The sequence below is a fragment of the Brassica napus genome, chromosome C3 (genome assembly GCF_020379485.1).
Source record: "Brassica napus cultivar Da-Ae chromosome C3, Da-Ae, whole genome shotgun sequence".
Lineage (NCBI taxonomy): Eukaryota > Viridiplantae > Streptophyta > Magnoliopsida > Brassicales > Brassicaceae > Brassica > Brassica napus.
Genome location: NC_063446.1, coordinates 61271740 through 61290095, shown reverse-complemented (window position 1 = coordinate 61290095; position 18356 = coordinate 61271740). Strand labels below are relative to the sequence as shown.

Sequence of the window (18356 nt, the reverse complement as noted above, 5' to 3'; positions counted from 1 at the left end):
TGTGATAGTTTTGAGAAAAAATAGGAATTTGAATTTTTTGGCAGTTACAGAAATATTTACGATCAAAGAGATGTTTTATCATTTTGATTTTTGGATTTATTAAAACATGTGCCATGTGTCATAAAAGGATTGGTCGTGTGACTTGTGTTTTAGTATATAAACGATGACGGAAAGCAGAATAAGTAGTTATGAAACACTATAAAAAAAATATTGTTCATTGTAAAGTAAATATAATATATGACGATTCTGAGTATTGAAAAATGTAGTAATAAAAACAAATGCTATTTCGATGGTGTTGCCGGATTCTTTGTTATAATTTCTCCACAAGCGAAGAATCCGTACTTCAATACGCCATGTATCTTTAGACGGGTTTTTAAAAATTGTTAGGAAAAGAGAATAGTTGTATTGTAAGACGTTTGACATTTGGTGTCTCAGTTATATATATAGTCTACCTTCCACGTTAAACATTTATTAGGGGATATTTTACATAATAAATGACGTTTTCGAAATGACTTTTATCAAGTAAGAAATTAAAATTATATTGCCATAAGGTGAAATGCAACAAACACAATATCAACTTGCGCAAGTAATCCATATTCAAAAATGGTAAATTATTAGAAGCGAGCTAACAAATTAGAATGCATTAACTATTATCAACTTGCGCAAGTAATAGGGGAATTCAAAAAATGGTAAAGTTATAAATAAACGGACAAAAAATTATAAACATTAAGATTACTTAGGTAAGTTATTAAAAACAATAAGGTAAATTACATTTAAACAATGCAATAAATATTAGCAACTTGCCCAAGTAATAGAAAATTAAGGTAAGTTATTATAAACGTTACAATTAATTAAAACATCAATGTAAATTACATTTTAAAGATCCATGTCTACAATATAATTAATTTTAAAAATTTATTTATATAAATGATTTATAAAGCATGCATGGAATTTATTAGACATTAATAGTTATTATGATACTTTATATACAAATATAAGGCTTTCTATACGAATATAAAATCATTATATCAATTCAAATAAACATTTTTGTTTCTTATTTTATGGAATTTTTAAATATATAAAAAATTTGATCACATTATTACTCTTTCATAGTCTCAACAATTAGTTACCATAAATAACTATTTCTAAAATTATGTAGATTATTTTAGAAAGTGGTAATTGAATTATCCTTTCCTTTTAGATATAATTATAATAAATAAAATTAAAAATCATCGGCCAATCAAATTATAACAGTTTGAAGAGTTCATTTATGATCGACACGTAATAAAAAATCACTTATGTGACTTCTCAATCAATATATAGTAGGTTTATATTTTTTATAAATAATTTATAACATTTTATAAATTATTTTAAAATTCTGATAAATTTATTCTTTAAACAACGATAAATAATTTAAAAATAATATTAATAAACATGTTTGGATTTTGTAATATTTAAAATAGTTATTATATAATTATATTCGAATACGTACAGTTCATCAAGTAGAGTATAAAACTATTATAATTATCTTATATAAAATTTTTTTCATTATATTTTATAGTTTAAAAATATTAAAAGTAATAAATAAAACATTATTAATCTTTCTATAATTTCGAGAATTAGTTTCCATAAATTGTTATTTGTAATATTCTTTAGATTATATGGCAAGTGATGTTAAATGATTTTAGACTTACCTTAAATTTTTAGATATAAATTTAATAAATAAAAATTAGGAACAATCGACCAATCAAATTATAACAATTTCTTGAAATATCACCTATGAGCGACACGTCACCAAAATTCACTAAAATGACTTCTCATTTAATATATAGGGGGACTAGTATTGATCCAGTACTTCGTACGGGTATATTTTCGCTTGCAAGACCATGTTTCAGTTATATATAACTAAAATTGTAGGTATAAAATAACTCTGTTTTATCATGAGTAATGTGTATACATTAAAAAACCATCGACACTTATTACTGATTAACCATGACACATAAAATTATATTATATTAGTTTTAAAATTTTCTTTGATTTTAGTTACTTTAGTGGATTCAAATATTAGTTTGAAGTTTTTCTGATTTACTTCATTTTTTGTTTTATAGTGAATATAATATTTACAAAGTTTACTCAAAAAAAGATCATGTAAATTTCCACAAAAATTGTGGGTTACCTATCAATTGCACGTTAAAAGTTCAGAGTCCATGAACTCTCTTGAAAGCTTCTCTCCCAAAGACAAACACTTCCTCAAAAATTAGAAATCAAATAGTTAAAGCAAAACAATTTAGTGTCAAATAAAACCAATGCTAAAAAAAAAAGAACAGATTCTCTTTGTTGAACTCGTTGCTTTAACCGTTTAACGCATCAGTCCTTCCTTGTAAATTTGAATGAGAAAGAGACGAAATCTATGTCTCCAAGAGATTAACATAGGCGTGATTATTAGGGATGGAGAAGATGAATTTCAAGTAAATAGAATACTTTTTAGAACAGAGAAGATGAATTTGAAGTAAATAATTAGCCCTAGGCAAAAAAACCGGAACCGAAATACCGAACCGGAACCGAATCAAATTACCCGAAACCGAAACCGAACCGAAACTCTCAAATATCCGAATAGTTCTTAAATTTCTATATCCGAATAACCGGAACCGAACCGAAAACCGACGGGTACCCGAATATCCGAAAAACAAGTATCCACTTTCTAATATAAGGTAAAATGTCATCAACCCACTCGAACATGAAGAGTGAGAACATTGTTATCACCAAACCATGTTATCTTTTATGTACTCTCTAATATTATACATATATTATATGTATATATGGTATTTTTATATTAAAATTCAATAAATACTTATAAAACTAGCACTTTATTGATTCGAATTCTAGTTGGATTGACAAATATGCAAGTGTGTAACCACTAGACCACTTAGATTAACATATTAACTCATATATTTTGTATATATATATTTGATTCATTTATTAAATGGGTACCTGAAACCGAACCGAAACCGACCGAAACCGAACCGAAACCGAATAAATACCCTTTGGGTATAAGAATGATTTATCCGAAATACCCGGAACCGAATGGTTTCTACCCGAAACCGAACCGAATACCCGAATGTCCAGGGCTATAAATAATCATAAACTTTTGTCACTGTGCTTTGCAGCACTAAGACAAAATAAAAACGATAAAGAAGAAGACCCAGAAATTATAACAAACAGTTGATAGGAATATATAAGATGAGACAGTCAAGATGATGGGAAGTTATATAGTTCATTGTTGAATGTGCTATCGTGTGATAGTTTTGAGAAAAAATAGGAATTTGAATTTCTTGGCAGTTACAGAAATATTTACGATCAAAGAGATGTTTTATCATTTTGATTTTTGGATTTATTAAAACATGTGCCATGTGTCATAAAAGGATTGGTCGTGTGACTTGTGTTTTAGTATATAAAGGATGCGGATTAACCGGTATGCACAACTCAAATTTGATCAACCTGAATCTGCCAAATTAATCCACACCTCGGGAATATTTAAATCAGTCGACCGATAGAAGGCGGTGGGTCTAAGGAAGCGGGCCTGCATGTATTAACTCAAATTCCCATCTCTACTTTCAACCACAAAAGATTTTCCATCTATTAACAATTATGTATGGATCTTACAGCATGATTATCGCATGATATCGATATGGGGTCTTTAAATTTTTTTTTTTTGATTTTTTTTTGTCCTTAAAAAAAAAAAATTGAACCAATCGCGGACTACCACGCTTCGCTGGGGTTCGCAAAAAATACAAAAACTGGTCCAAAACCGATCCTTCACTCACGACTTTGGAAACAGTTCTTTTAAAAACAAGTGGGGTCCCACACACTTAAATCATGCAGAAACCTCTTTTGGAAACCGCGATAATGGTGGCCTTATGAAACCCACACAATATCCTCGCAAAACAAGAAGTATGGGTACTGGAATATTGATGTGACATGCCAAAGATTACTCCATTAAAAGACGACAAATTCTAACAAAAAGATTACTCCCTCATCCAAGAAAATAGTTTTCGTGTTCTTTTTGTCATTGTGATGGAGAAGAGGGAACTAGAAAGAGAGTTTCACATGACAGGCTATGCCAGAAACTCTTCCGTCCAGGTTCTTGATATTTCAATTATCTTCACTTGCTTCATATATAATCTTGACTTGTAATTACCCTTTTTGTTGTTTTGATATTTGCAGAAAAAATCCTCTGATAATGCAAAGCACATAACACTAGAGACAGTGCAACAACTCTACAAAGAGACAAGACCCAAGAGTTTAGGAATAGCTGACCTAGGATGTTCTTCAGGACCAAACACTCTTTCCACCATTAGAGACATAATCAAAACCGTGGAAATTGCTCACCACCGTGAGTTACCAAACCAGCCCTTGCCGGAATTCAGCATCTTCCTTAATGATCTCCCTCAAAATGACTTCAACTCTATATTCAAGACCTTGCCTGACTTTCACATGGAGCTCAAGAGAGGTACCAAGAATGATGTTTGCCCTGCAATTTTCATTGCAGCTTGTCCTGGATCATTCTATGGAAGGCTCTTCCCTGAGAAAACCATCCACTTCATCTATTCCTCTTTCAGCTTACACTGGCTTTCCAAGGTGAACAGAGTTATCTATAAAAATGGTAGCTGAGATATGTATATACATTGTTTCTTTTTCATTGCAGGTTCCTCCAGGTTTGTTTGACCATCAAGGCAAGTCCATAAACAAAGGTTGTATTAACATCTGCTCCTCGAGCCCTGAAGCTGTTTCCAAAGCTTACTACAGCCAGTTCAAGGAAGACTTCTCCATGTTTCTCCGGTCTCGATCAAAAGAGGTGGTTGCTGCAGGCAGAATGGTGCTCATAATACTCGAAAGAGAAGGTCCTGATCATGTTGATAGAGGAATGTCTTTCACCTGGGAAATTCTGGCAAGAGCCATAGCAGATCTTGTCGCACAGGTATATATATTACTCCCTCCATTTTATAACATGCATTGATTTAAAGAAAAAGTATTTCAAAAAACACACATCTGTATTTTAATACATTTTTATCAACAATCAATTAATTTTAACTACAAAAAATAATTGTACTTAAATTCTTAATGGTTTAAAATTATGGATAATCACAAAATTTGTATGTTTTAACCAAAATTTAAAATATTTTATGAATATGTGCGAAATTTTAAGATATGCATAATTCTGAAATATATAAAGTATATTTATGTATATAATATGCTGATTCAACATAGATGGATTTTGATTTAGAAACCATTTACTGTAGGGAGAAACTGAGGAGGAGAAGCTCGATTCTTACGAGACGCAGTTTTACGCTGCGAGTGCTGCTGAGATAGAAGGTGAAGTGAACAATGAAGGGTCTTTCGAATTAGAAAAGTTAGAGATAATGGAAGTGGAAAAGAAAGACAACGAGGATGGCATGAGTTCCAGTGAGCTGGCTGCAAAGACGATAAGAGCGGTCCAAGAGTCAATGCTTGCTCCACACTTCGGAGAAGAGATTTTGAACAAGCTGTTTGATACTTATGGTAGAATGTTTGACGAGGAGTTGGCTAAGGAAGACATAAGACCCATCACATTTGTTGTTGTCTTGAGAAGGAAACAATGAAATAAAACATATATAGATATGTGTAGCAAATATTAAATATATGATTATAAAACTAGAGTATCAACTATCAAGAAAACAGATGAACCAAATCCATTGAAATCTATCATTGTTCATTTCCACTTGATGTAGCATTTTCCATGCGTAGATATAGAATCAATCAAACTGCACTACTTTTCTGTTAAAATCTTTTTTTTTGCTTAAAACTTTTCATCTAACTCTTAAAACCTAATTCTCTGTCATTATGAAACTATATGAATACACTAGATTCGACACCATAACATTTATGAGCCCAGAAGTGTCCATATACATTACAATAGGCTTTACGAGCCCAGGAGCGTTCATATAGGAAGAAGACGAGGGATGCCTAGCGCTTGGCTATTTTCTCTCTTATGCTAGACGTATTTTATAACGGATTTCTTACATCAACACTTTATCACTTTTCAATTACATCCAAAGTCACGATGTATTTGCAATACACTTTTTCATGGAATTTGCAGAGAAAATTGACAGATTTACTCTTAATGAGAAAAAAAGAAGAAGTATTTCTTAGGTTAGATGAAAGAGAGTGTGTCTGTTTCTTTATTATTATTTAGTCTACTTTTAATAATTTGTTTTTGTTTATTTTAAATTAAAAATACATATAACAAATTTTGTTGATATAATAAATTATATTTTTTTATTCTCTATAATTTGATATCCACTTTGATATATTTTTTTGTTATATTTTAAAATCTATACTTGTACACGTATCCAATGATTGTGTTATGGATAAGTGAAATGTGGATGTTTGAAAGACGTAAATGACTACATGTATAATATAAGCATAGAGGACATATGTGGATAGGTGTGGAAAGATAAGCGTGGACAAGTAAGCATGGATGGGTAAACATGGACGACTATTTGTGAACGAGTAAAATTATGATTAAAATTCAAAATTCAGTATACTACATATCTCATGGTGGAGGACTGTGACAAGCTCGAACCACTGCATCTTCACCGAGCTCATCCACGATGATGTTGAGCTCGGAATCCATGGCGTGGCTCACCGGGAAGAGGAGTTGATTCGTTTTGACCGGGGGTTTAGGAAGAGGAGCTGACTCGTTTTAACTTTTTGGTTTGTTTAGCTTTGTTTTCATCACTCCAGCTTAATTTTTTCCCTAGACATGTATGTGGCCGTTATTGATTTGAAGTTATTAATTTGTTCATCCTTGAGACTATAGACACATTGACATCTATATCGTAGCCTTTCAATATGTTACATTTTTTTTATTTATGTTTAGTGTTTGAGTCACTGTTTTATCCACCACATCAAGTTTCAATTCTCTATCCACAAATTTAAGATCTCTCTCTTGTTCTTTATTCTTGGATATGTTAGCGTTTATATCCACAACATAATCAAAATTTTCTCGTCCCAGTCCACAAACAAACATTTTTGTTGGGGTTGTGTCCTTAAGCTCATCTATTGTGGAGTTTGCTCTGATGAAGCTTCTGGAATCTTTACATTTATTCTAATCCGTCCACGCATCGTCCGTCCACGTATCAAATGTCATTAAGGGCAAAAGTGTCCACAGTCTATTGTTGGTCCACAACAAAGTGTTTCCATAAAATCGACATTTGCTCCAGGATAAATGTTCAACAGTATGATCGCATCATATTAATAGTGCGTGGAAACTCCCTTAATTCATTAATACTTTTACATCAAGAAATTTGGGTTCCAACCTTAAAAAAAATGCAAATTGTGAGATTGGTGCATGAAAGCCATGTGTACATTGTTAAGTCACTTAGTTATAGTATTCACATGTTTTCTTGCTTCTCGTGGAAAATTGGGAATTGATCCAAATATTCAGTCTATCACAGAGCCACCTCATATATTCGCTATGTCTTCCTTAAACTATATAGTACTCTCTCTGTTTCCGAAATTAAGATCTTCTAAAATTTTCACGTTTATTAAAAAAATAATAAATGTTTACAAATAAATCTACAATTTACTTTTCAATACATTTTTCAATAACTATCCACCGATAAAATTTAATCACTTCAAATATTCATAATCAATGTTTTTCAAAAGTATACAAAAATACCTTAAAATATATTTTTGTGGAACAAGAATAAAGTCTCCTTAGTTACTAAGTTTCGAAACACCAATTATTTTGACAACTTATAAAGAATACACTCACTATCATGGCAAAGAGTACTGCAACTCCAACTAACGAGGTGAATAAGGCTCTGGATTCATTAAATATATTGCTAATTTATGTGAAGTGTGAATTTTTATTTTTCATGGGTCCTATAAATATTATACCCCGCCTTTAGGAAATAATACTCCTTTAAGAAAAAGATTGAGGTGTCGGGCCAAATCTTACTCCTTTAAGAAAAGCAAACTCTATCACCAAAAGAACAAACCCTAACCCAAGAAATAGTTTTATTTGTTGTCATTGTGATGGATAAGATGGATCTACAAAGAGAGTTTCACATGACAGGAGGAGTTGGGAAAACTAGTTATGCAAGAAACTCTTCCTTCCAGGTTCTTGATATCATAAATATCTTCACTTCCCTTGTAATTTTTACTCCTATAGTTACCCTTTTTGTTGTTTTGATATTTGCAGAAGAAAGCCTATGATCGGGCAAAAGACATAATAGTAAAGACACTGCAACAACTCTACAAAGAGACAAGACCCAAGAGTCTAGGAATAGCTGACTTGGGATGTTCTTCAGGACCAAATACTCTTTCCACCATTAGAGACATCATCAAAGCCGTCATAGTTGCTCACCACCGTTAGATAGCAAATGAGCCCTTGCCGGAATTCAGTGTCTCCCTTAACGATCTCCCCCGAAATGACTTCAACTCTATATTCAAGTCCTTGCCTGACTTTCACATAGAGCTCAAGAGAGATACCAAGAATGATGATTCCCCTTCAGTTTTCATTGCAGCCTTCCCTGGATCATTTTATGGAAGGCTATTCCCTGAAAATACCATCCACTTCATATATGCCTCTTTCAGCTTACACTGGCTTTCCAAGGTGAACAGAGTGATATGCATGTCCTAGTCAAAACCTAGTGAAACATTCGTTTTTTTGGCCTCTAAATTTTTAAAAGATAATATATACATTTTATGGCTCTTAAACTATATTAAATAGTTTTTTAGCAAAAAAAAAAAAAAAACAATATTAAATAGTTTGGTTATTTATCTTAAAAATATTTATGGCCTCCTAAATCTCAATACCAATCTTGGTAAGAATTGTCCCTTCAAATGTAAACATATATGTATATATATACTGAGTATTTTCTTCATTTTTTTTATTTGCAGATTCCTCCAGGTTTGTATGACGATCAAGGCAAGTCCAGTTCAAGGAAGATTTCTCCATGTTCCTCCGGTCTCGATCAAAAGAGGTGGTTGCTGCAGGCAGAATGGTTCTCATAATACTCGGAAGAGAAGGTCCTGAACATGTTGGTAGAGGAAACTCTTTCTTATGGGAACTTCTCGCAGAAGCCATAGCAGATCTTGTCTCACAAGTATATATATTATGTATATATATGATCTTCTGATTTCACGACGATGGATGTTATTTAGAAACCATGTAACTGTTTCCATTTAATTGTAGGGAGAAATTGAGGAAGAGAAGCTGGATTCTTACGAGCTGCACTTTTACGCCCCAAGTGCTGCTGAGATAGAAGGTGAAGTGAACAAAGAAGGGTCTTTTGAATTAGAGAAGTTAGATATGTTGGAAGTAGACATGGAGTGGGGCAACGAGGATGGTATCAGTTACGGCAAGGCGGTTGCAAAGACGATAAGAGCGGTTCAAGAGTCAATGCTTGCTTCACACTTCGGAGAAGAGATTTTGGACAAGCTGTTTGATACATATGGTAGAATAATTGACGAGGAGGTTGCTAAGGAAGACATAAAACACATCACATTTTTTGTTGTCCTGAGAAGGAAGCTCTGAAACATTGACAATCGAAGAAGAGAGCCCTCCCTTTCCACGTAACCAAAGGGAGATTACTATTCAGACTTCCACTAAACGGCACCGTTAGACTGGACATCATCTATAGTAAAACCAAAAAAATTTTTAAACCTTTTTTATAGTCAAACCAAAACTGTTTGACGTTTGGCTTTCAGGCTCGTCTAGTGTTTGCTTTTGAAACTTTTAGTGTTCCCAGAAACATACAATTTTGCTTCCAATATTTGTATTCTTATAAATCAAATGAATGAATCGATAATTATAATATACAAATATCATCACAAATTTAAAGATATAAACTCATTTGAACTAAACGAAGACTTAAAACTTTCTTGATTTTCATTTCCCATATATTCATTATCTACTTGTAATAAATAACAGGAGCATTAGATCTAGCATCCCACATGCCACCTTCTTTCAAATACTCAAGATACCTAGAAAACTCAGGCTTCCTAGTCGTTGACTTCTTCTTCTTTCCGTATAAAAAGCTAAAGATAGGGTGGCTAAATTTGCTTGTTGGTTTGACTTTCTTGGATTTTTGACGAGGAATTTCCTCGAGGATGGTTGGAGCACCACCGGCACCAAGCTTTATAGATGGAGCGTAGTAAGGAACACTTGTCGATCTTCTTAGCTTGGCTCCGAGTAAGCTGAAAGTTGAATCATCACTTACTCGCTCGTAGGCTCCACGACGGCTTCTTGTCCTAGTGCTAAAGCTTCTTAGCATTTGCATCTCTTGATTGTCTTAATTAACTGTGAAATGTAGAGAAGTCTACAAGATGATGTAAAGAGAGGAAGTGAAGAGAAGGTTTAGTAGTTGCTTTTTTGTTGTTGTGAACTTGTAATGGGCAAAAGGTTCATCTGTGTTGTTATATATGGAGATATGATGAGTTTTTATGGTTGTTTCCTACTCTTTCCGTTTCATATTAAGTGTCGTTTTAAAGAATTTTTTTCATTACAAAATAAGTGAAGTTTTCGATTTTCAATGCAGAATTTATTAATTTTATGCAAAATTTATTTTTCTATTGGTTGAAATATGGTTAGGTGTATAGGTACTAATATTTTTTATAGAAAATGTACAAAATTAATTATTTCATTAATCCGTGTGCCGAAACCTAAAAGGTTATTTATAACGAAACTGATGGAGTATTTAATTTGAACGTAGAAATGGTCAGAGTTTGGCTGCCAGTTCGAAAAGTCCAAATATTTTTATATGTTTTAGTTAATAGAAATTGAATGATAAGAGGGATGGACTCCTTGAGGTTCTTTGACTTTTCAAATCTATCGAAACGCAATCCTTGACCTGATCACCATCAATGAACTTCCACGAGACTCGGTTTATATTACATTAACATAATTAGCATCTGAAAATAACACGATTTTGTTGTTCAATAATTAGTCAAATAAATGAATTACTTTTTTCAAGAAATCGTCCTAATGGTTCTAGATAACATTTTTATAGAACTTGACTATTTAACTAGCGCGACTTTTCCTTTTTTTTTGTAAAAAATACTTTTCCTTTTTTTTAAGAAAATCATATGATTGATATATACCAAGGTCGAAGTCAATAAACCAAGGCTCTACCTTTCTCCTGAGTTGAATCTGTTCCAAGCCTCCTACAAATTTAGAAACATTAACACAATTTTGTTTGAAGTGTTACAAACATGAGATATGCGTGTAAGTTACCTTATGAAGATCAAAGACATTTTTAGCAGATATATTTCGGGTGAATGTTTGCACCTCTTTGCTGTAATTTGTCTGGATGAGCACAAAGTGTACGTTGCTTTCCTGTAAGCTCTTTTAATAGCTGCTGATGTTTCACAACAAAAGAAAAAGACAAGATCTGGTTCATGTAATTTCATTACGAGCTTCTTGATGATGGATTTCCACCAAAAGAACCATAGAAACGGACGTGACCAGTGTTCGACTGAAACAAGAATGGTGTAGGACCAATTCCCCGCAGAGAAATGCATATCCAAGGAACTTCATCACTAATTTAATAACCAGAAGACGAAACTCTTCTAATGATTTTCATAGACTGAATAATTAAGTTATTATTCAATATAAGAGTAGAAGATTTTAGGACAAATATAATTTCCATAAAATGCAACTTTGTACGCCAGAAAAAACCCACTAAGTTTATGAGAACATATGGAAGGTAAGGCATAAGTTGATACTACTACACTAGATTGCAAGCTGGCTATATCATAAAAGCGCTAGCAATGTGATAAGAAGGTTTCATGGACTAGTGGCTGTTTACTATATAACTTCGACAACTTCTTTTACTTAAAAAGTATAGTTTTTGCTTTAGAAATTTTTCAATTTTTTTAATTCAACGGTTTTACAACTTTACACTGTGCTATTTTATTCTCACATAACTCTCGGAAATTACAATGTTTCAAGATGAAGAATCTCCCAATCACCTACCGGATGAAGAATGTTTCCAAAATAGTATTGATTCTCTTGAATTATATCACCGAGTATAGATAATACTCCCTCTGTTTTTTTAAGATGAATGTTCTAGGATTTTCACATTTATTAAGAAATCATATTAAAACTTAGTTATTAATGCATAGTTTTTTGTAACTTTATATTTCTTATATTTTTAAACCAATAGGATTAAAAGAAAGGTAATTAATATTTTTGAAACACACAATTTTTCATTATTAGTTGACAAAATATGCTTTGAAAACATGAAAAATACATCTTTTGGAAACAAAGTATTTTTCTAGAACATCCATTTTAAAAAAAACAGAGGGAGTATATATATTGGAAAATATAAAAGAAAAAAAGAAAGAAATGTATAGGGACCAAACACTTAGATCGAAAGCAATGGTGTCGCCCACCTTCCTATCACTTATCTTTAACCCCTTTCTTCTTTATATTTTTTTTTTGTGTCCCTGTCACTGAATTTTCTATTAAATTAAGTAGTATAATGGTTCAAATACATTCATAGAGATTCTATATAATTTTCTTGTTAATGATCTCTGTAATAATAAAAGGAATAAAAAATTTGGTGTAATTTAAAGATTGACAAATGGTACTAATATTATGCCACAAGGATCACGTACAGATTCACAACAAGACATGAGAATGATATTACTCATGCTCATGATTAAAACCATTGTTTCTATTCATTTGCAAGTTAAGATTCATCATTCATAATTCACATTCCCCCACATTCTCCCCATATATAACTTAAGAAACACTCTTTCTTTAAGTAAAATTATTTGAAGAAAAAAAGACAAGGTTGGATGATTGATACTGTGATACAATAAAAGATCCTCTCAAAACTTGAAGGGCAAAAAAAAAAAAAAAAGAGAAAGACACAGAAACGACTAACTTAGAGACTCCTCATGTCATGTTCATAAGGACATGGCCACATGGTAGGTTATGTCATTTAGACCCACAAGTTCTCATCTCACTTTCTTTGTCCCCAACCTCCACCACTTTATCAAATTTGTCACTCTCTCACTAGATTTCGAATCTCATGTGTGGTGGGTCAATGTTGCTTTCTATTTAAAGCTAAGAATAATTATATCAAATGGATTACTTTTCTCCACACATATAACTCGAGTCTATCTTTCTCTCTAGTTTTAAACCCCAAAGGAAAAGATAAGAGCTTAAGTTTCTTTACCTTCTCTACATGGACTTGTCTGTACTTGAAAGAGTTAAATGGCTGCAGCAGCAACAAATGGTCTCACCTGATTTTTTGAGATACTTGCTCAGATGGGAGAGAAGAGCTCAAAAGGGTTGAGAGTTTTTGGGAAAACAATAATGATGAGTTGCAGAGTTTCAGACATTATGAAACTATTGATGGCTGCATCTCCAGGACAAGTAGCTTCCAAATTGAGCAAGTGAAGAACAATGAAGAAAACAGAGTCATTGCCTTGCAGCACAAGAGAAAACAGAGGTTTGTAGCACAAGAAATCATTGATTTTTGGGGTTTATATTTTTTTTTGAAACATTGATATTGATTGTTTTTTTTCGTTATCACTTTTGGTTTAGGGTAAGACAGAAAAGATAGAGAACAAGAAGAAGAAGAAGATCAAAACAGAGGATGAAACAGAGTCAAGCATGAAAGGGAATCAAACATGAGCAACTCAGAGACATCCTCAGAGATTCAGAAGCGAGACTACATCCATGTGAGAGCTAGAAGAGGTGAAGCCACAGACAGACATAGCTTAGCAGAAAGGGTAAGAGTTGTTACAGAGATTGAATTCATAGAAAGTAGCTTGTAGTTTTTGTCTGAGTGGTCTTTTGTGTGATATTATGGCAGGCAAGGAGAGAAATTAAGCAAGAAGATGAAATGTCTACAAGACATTGTTCCTGGATGCAACAAAGTTACCGGTAAAGCCGGTATGCTTGATGAGATCATCAACTATGTCCAATCTCTGCAACACAAGTCGAGTTCTTGTCTATGAAACTCTCTGTCTTAAATCCAGAGCTCGAGTATCACATCAATGAATTATCCACCAAACAGGTGAAAACAAACCCTATTCTCCAGGAATTATCTTACGTTTCCACATTATTGACTGGTTTAAACTGTAATATAGTTTCAGGCTTGCTTCACTGATCTACCAGAAGCCGTCTCGAAGCAGTTAATGATGGTGGATGCAAGTTCTTTTCCATTACAACATCAAAATCTCTAGATTACTCTGTCATAAACTCAATCCAAACCACAACTCTCGGCTCTGTAATAATCTTTTCCCTCAGGCAAATCTTTATGTATTACTTAATTCTTGTTTTCTTGTCCCTGAAGCAACCTATTTCCCCATTGTTTTCTTTCCTGCAGAAAGATCAAACATCTTCAGGCTGGGAATTCACTCACAATCTCTTTACAACAACTTGAGAACCGATTCAGTTTCAAGTTTCTTCAGCCTCGAGTAACAAATTAGGGATAAGGCTCACTGAAAAATGGCAATTTTTTTTGTCTTATCATTTTCTCTATGTTATCTGAAATCTGAACCAGAAAGACAGAGGAAACCAATCCAAAGATCTTCCATCTACTGTAAGAAGGAAATTTATTCTAGGGGATATGTATGTGTTGAAGAAAGAAAAAAAACTCTTGTGGTCACAACAATTCCTTGTTGTACATTGTAGTATATAATTTTTTTTTGTAGTATATAAAATATCTCAAAAATAAATTTATTTCTCACCCAACTTTATTATTTAATGATTTACAAATTACAAACTATTCTCCTCACAATACATTCCCCCTATCAAACTACAACTACACTTAACATTAATGGAAGCTCTTTAGACAGGTATCAACATATACAAACCCTAAGTCAACAAAGAGAGAACCACACAAAAAAAATGATAGCTTCTTAAAAAAGTAAGTTAACAAAACTTATGATTTTATCTTCTTCTTCTTGAGAATGAATCTGAGCCCAAAAAGACCAGACTTCTTTGGAGATGGTGCTGTTACTACAGGTTCCTGATACGTAACTGGAGCAACAACAACCTGTGAAGTAGTTGCTTCTTCTTGTGGTGTGGAGGATTCTTCTTCTTCTTCTACTACTTCTTCAAGAGCTCTAAGCAACTCAGATGCACCCACCTTAGCTTCCTCGGTTCCATTGTTGGATATCAAGAGAAGAGATGAGTAAATATTAAGGCCTTCTCTCACCAAAAGATAACAATAGTCTATCTTCTCCACGCAGAGCTGGAGGAGGATGGAGATCGCATTCTCTAGCTCCTCAGAAACATTTGAGTCCAGTAAATCAGCTATTGAAGCTAAACAACCAGGGGTCTCAGTTACACAAACCCTACCTTTCTCAGTGTTGCAGAGATTCTTCAGCATGATGATTGAATGTTTGCTGAAAACGTTTTGTTGCAAGAAAGATGTGAGCTTATGGACAAAACCGAGAGAGACCATTTCCGCACAAATCTCATTGGTTGCAGAGAGGTTCTTGAGTGTGATCATAGCTTGTTCTTGAAGATGTTGTGCTCCAGACTCAGCTATCTTCAAAGGGAAGGAGAGAGCTTGTTGAAGTTATCTTTGAGAGACTCTGTGGATGATTAGAGAGAACCTCAAGTACGTTTAGAGCTTCTTCAGCTACTAACTCTGACCCAAGAAAGACACACAACATTTCAAACAAGTCTTCTTTCAAGCTCTCTATATAGCCTTCCTGTTTCCACTGAGGAAAGTCAATAACAAATCCAAACCACACTTTACTACGTCTCCCTCAGTGCCATTTCTCTCATGAGCGTTCTTCAAGAATGTGATAAGCGGCTCAAGAAACTTACTAGGTGACACAGACCGAACAGCCCTAGAATCTTTCTCAAAAAGACTTCTCACATCTTGAACATCCTTGACCTGAGCATCCCATGGAAGCTTACTGAGTTCACACAAAGGCTCTATCTCCACCTCACTGTGATGAGTAGAATCTGTGACTTCAGTTCCTGACTCAGAAGCTATCGTCTGCATTGGCATGAAGTAGCCACCCCTGGACATCCTAGAGTATGATGGCGAATCAGTGGAGAAGCTAGAGCTGAAGTCCCTACTCGTGAAGCAGCTGAGGTCTGGTATATTGTACAGAGAACTTGTAAAACTAGCAATGGAGAAGTCAAGATTCTGTGAAGCGTTCTCTGTGTGCTTCATTGCTGGATCTTGAACATCAAGACCGTGCTTCTTGCACCATTTTGATATCTGATCCTTCATCGCTACATTGGACTGCAATGTGAAATCATCTAGTACCCTTTTTGATATAGGACATGTGTCATTACCTAAATCAAACCATCTCTGAATCGACATCCTCTCAAACGTGTGGCCTGAGGAGATGATGACAGGATCATACATGACAGTAAGAGAGAGAGGACACTTGAACTGTTCAGGAAGTGTATCACTGTTGTGTTCCTCAGAACACCCGGCTTCTGCAACACTAGCAGACACAGAATCATCCACAGAGTGTTGCTGTCTGAGAGAGATCTCTTTGTGATCACTCCAAATGATTTTCTCATGCTTCTTCAGGAGGCAGAGGAGATACTTCAGAATCTGTCTCTTGTTCCCTTCACACTCTCCTAGCTTCCCATAAGCGACTTTAATGATCTTCTCTCTACCACAACGGCTTCAGGTGTTGAAAGCTGGAGCTTTAGTGCTGCAAAATGAAAATCTCTTATCTCATCAGAAGACACAGAAGAAGATGTGCTCCGTCTCATCAGTTCCCTGATAGCTTTCCCAGCTTCTTCTTCAGATGATTCTAGAGACAACTCTGTTGACTTAAGATCTTGGAGTACCTCAAGTATCTGCAAGCAACAATTGATTCAGCATTTTCCACAAAACAAGAAAAGTAATTGAGACTGCAAGCTCCTACATCGAAGTTTAGCTGGGATATGAATAATACATAAACGGTTAGGACCAATCCACTTATTACCAATTAGTTTTAAGTTGGAAGCTCATGATAAACCCGAATTTAACAAAAAGTTAAAACAGAGTTTGGTTACAAACCTTGATAGACAAAGCAGTAGGTACCATGGTTCTGATATCAGATAAGCTTTGTTCTAATAACTTTTTGGATCTAGAACCTCTTGAGAGTATAGCATCCCCTGTTACTGCCTGAAGATTGAAGCAAAACATATTAATCACATGGAGTGATAAAAAAGTACATAAAATGTGAGAGGAGGTTGACAAACCATGTAGAGTTTACTGGATTCACTGCAGTACTGAAGAAGCAGCTTAGCTTTCTCCAGAGCTTTGTTGAGCAAACATAGAGTCTGTATCCCTGTGGTAGATCCAGGTCTAGCAGCTTCTATTTCAGGAAAGATTTTCATAACTCTATCAACTAAGTTCTTCAAGGCTAAGCAGATGGAAGCGTGCATCTGAAGTAGAGCAAGACCAAACATGTTATTAAAATAACATAACTTTAAGGCAAAAAATAATTAAAAAAATCAACATAAGAGATTCTTAGAACCAACCTTGAAGGAGTAAGACATCTCCTCTATACGTTGAGTGGTGTCAATTCCCATCTAAACAAGAAAGTTTCTAAATTCTGCAAGTTTTATAAACATATATAAAGGTTCTTTTAGGACAAGTTCTCCAACCAAACCAAAGCAGAGATAACTGTAAGAAAATTGACTTACCCTATGATCTCAGCTTATCTTTCTCCACAATCACAAACAGTTTCAAAGCCCTAGAACATAAAGCTGAAGACTTTCCCAGCAGAGCCACTTTGAATCAGCAAAAGAAACAAGAAGTGATTGATAAGAAGCGAGAACTTCAGCTAAGACCTTGAGCATAACTCCCTCAACTTAAGTAAATCCTAAAAGGAACAAACTGAAACTCTCGGTTTTTCCGGGAAACAAAGACTAACTTTTTCTTGGTGGGTCAAGAAAAAGATTCAGTCTTTCGAGGTTAGTTCGTCCAAAGATCGCTCGAGGGTTGAATAAAAGGGTATTAACTTTGGAGAACAGAGAAGGAGATGAAAGATTAAGGAAAAGCAGAGAGAGAAATAAAAACAGAGTGCTGAAGTGTTAAAGTGACAGCCTTTGGTGAATGACAGTCGATTTTAAATCGTTGAGCTTGCAAATTATAAAAGGTTGATGATTGGGCCGTGATGGATTCTACGTGACCAGTGTGTTTGGTCCAAAGGGATTACTGGTGGTTACATCATAAGAGTGCCGTGTCAAGCGCAGACTAAATTGAAAGGACGAGGTCTTAATGGTGCTCGTAATGGTCAGGTCAATAGACATGCAAACAATTTTATATTTTTAGTAATTCTTTCACAACTTTTTTAAACTTCTTTTCTTTTCTTTTTTTCTT

At 34.1% G+C, this 18356-nt stretch overlaps 2 protein-coding genes and 3 pseudogenes across 2 annotated transcripts; 3 read left to right on the top strand and 2 right to left on the bottom strand.

Moving 5' to 3' along the window:
- The first annotated feature begins 3925 nt into the window (after nucleotides 1-3925).
- Nucleotides 3926-5704, top strand: LOC106384665 (probable methyltransferase TCM_000336). Its single transcript, XM_048752884.1, has 4 exons — nucleotides 3926-4140; nucleotides 4225-4638; nucleotides 4706-4978; nucleotides 5301-5704. Exons 1-4 carry the CDS (start codon nucleotides 4075-4077, stop codon nucleotides 5637-5639), a joined length of 1092 nt encoding a protein of 363 aa, XP_048608841.1. The 5' UTR covers nucleotides 3926-4074; the 3' UTR covers nucleotides 5640-5704.
- Nucleotides 5705-8079: 2375 nt separating this feature from the next.
- Nucleotides 8080-9599, top strand: LOC106386106 (annotated as a pseudogene).
- A 208-nt stretch (nucleotides 9600-9807) lies between these two features.
- On the bottom strand, nucleotides 9808-10328 carry LOC125584427. Its single transcript, XM_048752886.1, has one exon. It carries the CDS (start codon nucleotides 10326-10328, stop codon nucleotides 9960-9962), a length of 369 nt encoding a protein of 122 aa, XP_048608843.1. The 3' UTR covers nucleotides 9808-9959.
- A 2832-nt stretch (nucleotides 10329-13160) lies between these two features.
- On the top strand, nucleotides 13161-14758 carry LOC125584428 (annotated as a pseudogene).
- Nucleotides 14759-14817: 59 nt separating this feature from the next.
- On the bottom strand, nucleotides 14818-18093 carry LOC106389805 (annotated as a pseudogene).
- Nucleotides 18094-18356: the final 263 nt, after the last annotated feature.